The sequence below is a fragment of the Olea europaea genome, unplaced genomic scaffold, assembly GCF_002742605.1.
Source record: "Olea europaea var. sylvestris unplaced genomic scaffold, O_europaea_v1 scaffold2238, whole genome shotgun sequence".
NCBI lineage: Eukaryota > Viridiplantae > Streptophyta > Magnoliopsida > Lamiales > Oleaceae > Olea > Olea europaea.
This window is the reverse complement of record NW_019240420.1, coordinates 89192-98757: the sequence shown is the minus strand read 5'-3', so window position 1 is coordinate 98757 and position 9566 is coordinate 89192. Positions and strand designations below refer to the sequence as shown.

Below are 9566 nucleotides of genomic sequence, written 5' to 3'. Positions count from 1 at the left end.
GAAGAAAAGACATAGAGCAAAAGACCCCGAATCAAACACTCTCAAACAAAGAATATGTAATTTCAATTCCTTAGTTTAGACTTAAACATTTCTTTTCAGTACTCGTGTGCTTGCGCCCCTTGGAGACATTCTATTTAGTTCCAATTGTAAAGTCATCGCCAATAAAATACCCCTTTTTGGGACTTTGTTTCAAGATGTTTGTTCCTTACACAATCGTTTAATCCCTTTTTAATTGTTAGCGACTACCCGCGTAAAACAATTTGGAGGTTTGTTCCTTACACAATCGTCTAATCCCTTTTTAATTGTTAGCGACTACCCGCGTGAAACAGTATCAACAAAGAATATTATTGTGCTCACAATAATCATGTCAGGGATACAAAAAGAGCAACCAACAACGGTCATGAATAAGGAAACAATATGATGTCAAAAGGTATTTGAGATGAAATATGAAGTTCTATTGTACAAGGCATATTGTTCTACATCTTCAACAAACGTACTAATACTCTTTTCATTATCTAGGATACACAAGCTAGTGCTGATGAGCTTTGTGGTCTGTGGATGAAAACTTGAGATTCAACTAGATTTTCATATTGACAAAAGACCACACATTTTACCTTAAGAATACAGAACTCATTTTCTATGAACTTGTCAAATTGGTATTTGTAAATTGTAAATCAACTCGAAAAAACGATAGAAGTCAATAGCCATTGAAATGTTGGCAATTACACAAGAGTTGTTAAACGTGTACCTTGGATGGAGCCACATATAGACCATATAGGTAATTGTCAATGTTGGCCAAAAATCTGCATCACAGAATTTTAACTTCGCCTTGATAAAAAAGAAAGACACTTTACACATTTGAGAACCCTATGGTTTGCTAAGTGTGTCCAATGACTCAGATGATCTCGTTAGACTTTTGTTCAAGACCAGAAGTTGATCGCCGAACCATGGACAATCATCTTTTATAATTACGTGAAGCTAAGAGCCCAATTCAACTTGAACTTAACATGAAAGATGTGAGCCTCCAATGGAGGAACAATGCTCATATCCAACCAACCTACCCCTTAGAGGATCTTATATGCAGCAGAGATATGCTCATTTGACAACCTGGGATAAATGGTCAAAAATATTTTGTTGAACGAGATGTCGAGTCCTATCACTGTCTATCGAGATATCTCCCAAATGGTTAAATATCAATGTGTACCAATTATTTGCCAAGAAAGTTTGAAGGTAAAAGGCCACCTATAATAGAGTAATGTTGTGTGCCTACAAGCACCATTCTAGTGCAAAGAATTGGGCCACCTCAAGTCTAATGACATCAACTAGATGTAAAAAAGGGTAATGATAGACCTTCGATATGTGGGAAAATTAGCTAAAGTTTGAACAGTTTTGTTTGACACTTTACCCGTGAATACCACGAACAAATTTCAGTACAGGGTATGCATTATTTCACAATCTAGACAAAAAATTTCGTATCCAACTTATGTTTGGCTTGATAATCAAAGTGGATACAAATGATGCACCACTCCTGGTAACAGTGACATTGTATTCTACCTTGTTCTCCTAATGTACATATAACATACAAGAAGATGGTGAGGATGACGATGTAACGATATTTGCTTCTTCTTCTTCCTTTTATTTATTTATTTTTTTAAAAGAAAGAGTTGGCTACTTCTTGCAAAATTTTGAGGTCAACAATAATTATATAGATGTAATCTTGTAAGAGCATTCCGTGGTCTTTAGGTTTACTATATGAAGCTTAATTCTGTCAAGTGTACAAATGCTACGAGCTCGAGAAAGTTATCGAGATTGTGATCAATCAATTATAGGGACTAAATTATACATTTAATAGAAGGCCACGACTTGAAGAGTAACTCTCCTTCAACTCAAATTGTGAAAAAAAAAATAGGAATAATATTATTTACAGACATTCAGACATAATATACATGTGGCATTAATAATTAAGATGTATCAGAGCCTCGTTTGATTTTCATTTTTGTGAAAATAAATTTTTTTCTCTTATATTTTCAATCACAAATTATTTGACCTTCATTAAAATAAGTGTCAAACAACTAGTGTTAAACAAACCCTCCAGCTAATAGAAAACTACCACGTTAGTTCATGCTATACCCACAAATATCTACATATAGATTCTGGTCACCTCCATTACCTAGCACCCCTACATGAGAAACCCCTTTGCGCCTTCATCTGTACAAACGCACACATGGAAGATGACGACTTCGGAGATCTCTACACGGACGTGCTAACGACGACGTTTCAAGCCTCCCAGCCACAAATTGATGCGTCGGCAGCCGGAATCAAATCGACGTCGTTTCAGGGTCGCTCGATCGATCCGAGGATCAATAGTGACGATGAAGAGATTCTGCACGGAGCTCAAAATTCTAGGAATTCGAATTCCCAATCGGCCGATGGTTTGAATTTGAATGTCGTAATTGTAGAAAAACCCCTACCCGAACCGAGAGGGTTCAATTTGAATTTGGGTTCGAATCAAGAGGGAAAGGGGATTCCAGGTTTACCTGGGAACAAGGGTGGTGAGTTGAAGTTTGAAAGTAGGGTTTCGGAGACTTCTGCGGGCTCGAATTTTGCGGTGGCGGAGGATGATATTAATATCGTAGTGGAAGAGGGGGACAATAAAGATGATGATTTGGTCGAGAAAGATGAGAACTTGATGAACAGAAATGCCAATAATTCAGTGGACGAGAAGAAAGGAAGTGTTAATTTCGCCAGCGAAAGTGGAGTTGGAGAAATTGGCTCGGAGTTGTTGATCCCGGGATTATCAGGTGAACCGGAGAATCGTGGGGGAGAAGATTTTGAGGACGAGTGGGAGAGTGAAGAAAGTGAAGACGACTTGCAGATAGTGTTGAATGGGCCAATGGGGATCGAAAAAATGGCGGGAATGGATGACAATGACGATGAAGATGGGGAGCCACTGGTGATTGTCGAGGATAATGGTGACACAGGCCACCACCACTCGCAGATGACGGAGGAGCAAGTGTGGGATGGTGAGGATGTGGGGCCTGGGCCAGAGGGAGAAAGGAAGGAGTTGGGTGAGGCAGCCAAGGCAAGTGGAGGAGGTGCGGTGGCTTCGACAGTCGTGCAGTCTAAGATTGGGATCAGCAGTCATGCTTACCATCATCCCTTCCATTCACAATTCAAGGTCAGCATCTTGTTCGATGAGAACTTGAAATGTAAATTGGATTGTAGTTGTACTTGCTACATTTGTATGGTGAAAGTGTGGAAACTAGTGATATTGAAGTTTATCAGAGTTTGTTTTACTGGTGGGGTTAACTATTGTACTGGTTGTAATCTTTCACTGTCAATGAAATTAATTACATTCTTCATGAAACTAATTTCTGACTTGTGTTATTTTGTAATGCTTGTATATAGTGATGTCTGGAAACCTAAAGTCTATGGTTATGTTGAAAGTTATCAATCAACTATGCAATTATGCGCCATTTAAGGAATCTTTCAACAGGGGAGCAAGAAGCCTATTGAGTTTATAGGCTAGGCAATACCCTTTACAATCAGAAGTTTGCAGATAGGCTATGAATTGTTTCATTCAAGTGCATGTGAATACAATCTTTTCGCAGTTCCTGTTGCCAAAAGCATTTATCAGCTAATAGTTTCTATCCAGATGCATCTGAAACGATAATTGGAAAATTTAACACGTGATTACATGTCAAATGTGTAATCACTAGAGCTCAGATTTTTTGGTGCCGCTCTTAGTTCTGTTTTCTGTCACTATTACTCATGGTCAAACATGATTTCTGAAACATATCGGTATATTTTGGTACGACGGCTAGATTGTTGTAGGCATTTGCAATAACCTGGTAAATGGTCACTACCAGCACTCTGGCACGAAAAATTCTTGAAAACGAACTGCGATGTATTAATGAGCATTTCATTTAAGTCACTCTAGGAAGCTTCCCACTTTATCCCTAACCCTAAATCAATCATATTGTGAATGATGTATGAAACCGTTAGTATCATTTGCCAATTGCACACTGCAATTTTAAGTATCTCATACCTGGATGAATTATGCCACTGGACTTTAAAATGGCGAGAATTTTTTTGGAAAGCTAATTTTGGCTAAGTTTGCTAGTAGCATTTGACTTTTCAAGACTTTTATCTCTACAGATTTTTTGAATTTTACTTGATATCTTCTGAAGTTCTATCGCATTTGAAACAAAATGGTGACAGCTTATTTTTTATTTAATTTGAATAGCATGGTATGGAAAACAACTGAAACTGCCTTTTCAATTAATCATGAATGGTTCTTGTCAAGTCCATTGTCTTGTACTTCCTCATTGTCTAATTTTGGGATTAAGACTGTAGGGGAAGTTTAAAACCAATAGTAATTATTTTAGCAAATAACCATTGTCTGGTGCTGATGTTGCGTTGAACCAGAAAAGACAACTTATGTATTTATGTACCATCTAGTACTTTGTCTATTGATTAAATTCTCTTTCTAAGTCTCTGCAGGGTCTGCTTTAACGTAGTGAAAGATAACTATAATTTGGAACTTTGAATTTCATAAATGTGCAATCTCACTATTTTTTTTATTTGTTCTAATATGCTCGAAAGCTTTACTACATTCTTTTAACTGCTTCCTCGACTATGTTAACTTGTTTTCTTTCCCTGCCTTTTTGCCACTGGGAATCATTTAGTACGTGAGACCTGGTGCAGCACCTATGCCTGGAGCTGCTTCTGTGGGACCTGGTGGAATCCCGGGTCAAGTTCGTCCAACTGTCCCCATTGGCCCTATTGCTGGACGTGGTAGAGGTGACTGGCGACCAGCAGGAATAACAGGTGCTGTTCCCATGCAGAAAGGGTTTCGTCCAGGTTATGGAATGCCCCTTTGGGGAGCTAATGCAGCAGGGCGTGGTTTTGGAAGCGGATTGGATTTTACTCTACCATCACACAAGTATGTTATTTAGGTGCATATGTCTGAGCTCCAACACAACAATGTTCTTGATTCTTGGTTGTTTCACTTTATGTTTTCCTTGTATGTCACTAAGCCCCTATTTGAGCTCCATTAAAATGTGTTTTTGGGAAAAATGTATTTTGGAATAGTGATTTTTTGAAGAATGAGTGGTTAAAAAAGAAGAAAAGTTTTGGATTTACGTTTAATAGTATTTTTATAGGAGAATGTGTCCTTAAAAAAGGAAAGAGAAAAATGCATTTCGGATAAACTGGGACTCAAACAGGGGCGAAATCAATATTTCCAAATGGCATATGACTGCCTGATGGAATTGGTGAGTGAGACTATCATTCTTAACCTGATACCTACAAAGCTTGCAGTATCTTATAACTTTTATATCCAACTGCAGTTTCTTTATGTAGTTAGGCACCTTACGAGTCAATAGGAACTTTGTAGATTGTATTTGGAACTTTCATGTTTCAGTATATGATATCATGCATATGGTTTATAATTATTTTTTGTGTTCATGGACATTGTGTCTAATAATCTTTTCTGTTGGTAAACAAATAATTCTTCTCCTTTTTCTATCGTCATATCTTCTGTTCTACCTAAAATTTTTGACAAGATACAATCTAAAAGTTCTGTGTAGTTGAGTTATATCCAAATGAGGTCCATTCCCATGTTAATCAATGGTTTCAAAGTTGCAAGTCTGATGGCCTCCCCTTTGATGTTATACACGCATGTACGCATGTCCACATATGATCTCAAAATACAGTTTCTTAAGTGGATGTGACTTATAGTTTGGGAAATACTATATAGAGGGAGTACATTTAAAGGAAGTGGTAACCCTATATGCAATTGCGATTATTTAGTGTATGATGTTATTGGGTAGCTCATGGAGAATATATTAAAAAATGTGTGCATTATTTTGTTCATGGCATTGACTAATTATGGCTTAGTTCCAAGTTAGGGATTAAAAGTTTGGTTGAACTATAAGCAATGTGAACTCATGTAGAATATATGTACGTAAAATCTTATTGCTTACAATGTCCACAAGATACATTAAGGAATTAATTATTTAAAAATGATTGTTAACGAAGTGAGCTGCTAAAGGGCTTGTTATCTTGCTTTATTCCTTTAATCTTTTCCTCTTGATCAATTATCTTTTTACCTATCAAGAAAGAATTGGCATGTGTTCTTTCTTACTCTCTTTCTCTCTACCTCATTTTCTCTCTAGCGCTCTCACCCTCTTATGCTGAGGTAAAAACATTTGAATCCATTGTCCTAAGATAACATGGAATTCTAACTTAATTCCGTTAAACATTCCACCTTTATATTTATGATTTCACCACAATTATGGGGGAATACTTTAGCAATTGAAAAGATTGAAGAAAATCATTAAAGTCCTGGGTGGTTGGACTTTAGTTGGGCAGTGCATGGACTCGAATAAATGAATCTTGTTATACTCTTTCTCAATGTTTTCTTAATACAGACGCTGCTACCATTTTTTTGGGAGTGGCTGGTACACCTTTTAAATTGTCCCTTTCTCTCTCAACCATCCATTATGACATATCTACTTGACGCCGTCTGATAAAAAGGTGTCAAATCTTCTGGTAAAAAGTTAATCCTTCTTCAAAATTTAAAAAAACCGAAAATAAGAAAGGAAAGGAAAAGGAAGTAAGCCTAACACTTTCAATTCATATCTCAATCGAAGATTCTTCTAGTTTTACGGTAAGATACTTTCTATGCTTAAGGGGTATGATCTTCATGGTAATATTTATGCTTAAGCTATGCATGAAAAACCATAATATGATTATGGTGGACAAGTCCACAAAGTTAGATATCTATTTATGTCTTAGGACAAGTCCGAAGGGCACCGGCAAGTCGGAATGTGCAAGTATGGGTTTGATTGCATTCTTTTGTGTAGTATTATAATGATAAAAATCCAAACATGGTATCTTACTGAGTATTCCTTATACTCATAGTATGTTATGCTAAATTTTCAGATCCATGATCGTTGTATTGATGGAAGTTAGTTGGCAAAATCGATGATGGATTAAGGACAAAGATATTTTGTACCGAAAGTTTCCTCTTGTATGCTTTGTTCGATGACTATTTTTCCATCTGTTTTTCTTATGGTATTATGTAAAAATATGTTCATGACATGATGTAATATGGTATTAATAGTAAATTTTGTAATTATATCTTTCATGTTATGTTAAGAGACATTTTTGTAGTTTATTTTCCTTACAAGAGACAGAAGGCAGAAACGGGACAGTTTCTGGAGTCAATTTCAAAATGATGTTTCTAACTTTATAAAGGTCCATTTGAGACTCTAAAAATATTTCTGTTTTCCTCCTTGAGTTTTCTAAATATGGCCGAAGGAATCACTCAATTTGGATATTTGTGACCTGAGATATAAATTTTTTAACGTCAAGGGGTCAATCTGGATTTCCTATGCAACACTTCACTGTTTTCAATAAAACGTCTATATCATATAATTTTGGAAAATTTTCATATTTTAACCTAGAAAACTACTTGAAATTATCTTTCTAATGCCACAAATTTCATGTAAAATGGAGTTGGGATGAATTTATAAAAATTGTCAAACTTGCTGCCCCAACTAACTTTGATAGTGCCGAGGCCGTATATGTAATGTATAATTTCATGTTGACATACACTTTTACCGGCCATCAAATTTTATAAGAATTGTTTTACCAAATTGAAAATAAGTTTCTAACATGTAGTACTTCTATTTAAGAGTATCTACATGTACCAAAGACTAAAGTTATTATGTTTAGTACGTGACCCTCGAAGCTTAAGTTCGGGGTGTCACAAGCAATCTGGTCCTCGTAAAATTTGGGTGTAGATTTTGATCATCTGAAAAATGATATGTTACTACTCTTAATAAGAGAAAATATAAACATTTTCTTTCGATAGAGCATTCAAATCAGGCAATGGCCTCACTGCTTTCTTCGAGTAAAAATCATTTCTAAAAATTGTTGTACAGTTATTTTCACTGGGATTTATTAAAATGTAGACTATTTATAGATTTTGTACTCATGGTTTAGACAAAGAAATAAGAGAATCGCATATGCAGAAAAATTAGGGACATATTTTTTAGAATACAGTGAAGAAGTGGGAAGTGTGTGAATATGCTTTTGTAAATGAATGTGTTTTTCAAAAGACAGTATCGTGTGTAAATAAATTATAAGCATATTTTTGTATTCATGACGGTGAAGAAGTAGGAGAATCACATGAATCATAGTGAAGAAGGTAGTAAATGTGTTTTTGTCTATATTTTCAAGAAGAAGTGGGAAATGTGTATTTGGATAATTTCAATAAGATAAATAAAAATATGTACAGTTTCAAGATTAAGTGGATGAATTAGACAAAGTAAATATGGGTATATCAGTAAATGAACAAAACAAATACTTTCTCAATAAAGAAACACAACTATATAAACGGGACAAGAAAATAAGGAAAGTCAGCTTATATAAATGAAAGAAGAGAGTACTTATTTACCTAGTCAATTAAAACACTCATCACTAATATTTAGGTTCAATTATTACTTGTTCACCCAAGAATAAAAAATAATTGAGTACTCACTCATTTTTGTACAAAGTTACCCATCCATCACCCATGTTAATTCTATCCGTCTATTTGGACAAAAAATTACACATGGCTTATGAAAATCCTACACGGTTATTTGTCAAGGATATGACTGATCATTGAGATAATGTCGACGTCACCCAATAATCATAATTCATTGATTAAGTTTTAACAATATATCTGCGATGAAGAAAAATTAGAGTTCATCAATAGAGCAGAGCAATACACACAAGAAGGCAATGATTAAAAACAAAGAAGAATGACTTGAATAGGAGCACTCTATACTATAAGAAAGTTAGAAAGTTAAGATCCTCCATCCAAGGTAGCCTGAAGTTAAATGCATCTAGTCCAATTACCATTACAATGTATTTGCTTTGCCATTCGGAAACAAATGTAGTTAACTCTCTTGCTAACCACAAGGTTGGAAGGTCTCTATTTGTATCTACTATCTACAAGATCAAGATATTTTGAGGGAGATCTTTCAATTTTGAAAATGAGTAGGTGTAGGAGTCTAGAAGAAGTACTATACATGCCATTACAAGGTTTGCCATGCACTGCCAACTATAAAGAACTTAGAGAAGAGTTGAAACCCTACACTAAGGTAACATGTACTCGTAGAAGAAATCACATAATCTTTAGAGTCCCTTGTATCTATTGACACGCTAAAAGTGCAGCCCAAATCAAATAGCTTAAAAAATGAAATCCAATTGGACAATTCAGGATAAAGGCCCAAATAGGGTTATTAATGAATGCAGTGGAAGCCTACAAACGAGGTAACACCATCGCCCAAACTTGCAAGACGCTAAAGATTTGAGCGAATGAAGTGCCTTGTAGTCACCTATGGTTATGACCTTGTTCTCGTCCAAATCTTAGAATCGCCCAGGATCTTAGCAAACATAAGATGTTATGGTTATCCAAGAGTGCAGTTATCGAAGCAGTTATTAAGTAATCTTATCACGTTCCACGATTCAAGGATGTTCAGTTGAAGACGGTTGAACGACAAAGAGTAGTG

At 35.7% G+C, this 9566-nt stretch overlaps 1 protein-coding gene across 1 annotated transcript; it reads left to right on the top strand.

Moving 5' to 3' along the window:
- The first annotated feature begins 2141 nt into the window (after nucleotides 1-2141).
- Nucleotides 2142-4973, top strand: LOC111380977 (FIP1[V]-like protein). The gene is made up of 2 exons (XM_023004660.1): nucleotides 2142-3178; nucleotides 4689-4973. The coding sequence occupies exons 1-2, from the start codon at nucleotides 2225-2227 to the stop codon at nucleotides 4956-4958; spliced, it is 1224 nt and encodes a 407-aa protein (XP_022860428.1). The 5' UTR covers nucleotides 2142-2224; the 3' UTR covers nucleotides 4959-4973.
- Nucleotides 4974-9566: the final 4593 nt, after the last annotated feature.

Bases quoted from the DNA above. Each gene is read 5' to 3' on its own strand.
- LOC111380977 (XM_023004660.1), top strand. From the start codon at position 2,225: ATGGAAGATGACGACTTCGGAGATCTCTACACGGACGTGCTAACGACG. The intron at 3,179-4,688 runs GTCAGCATCTTG...GGAATCATTTAG, and splicing joins CCTTCCATTCACAATTCAAG to TACGTGAGACCTGGTGCAGC.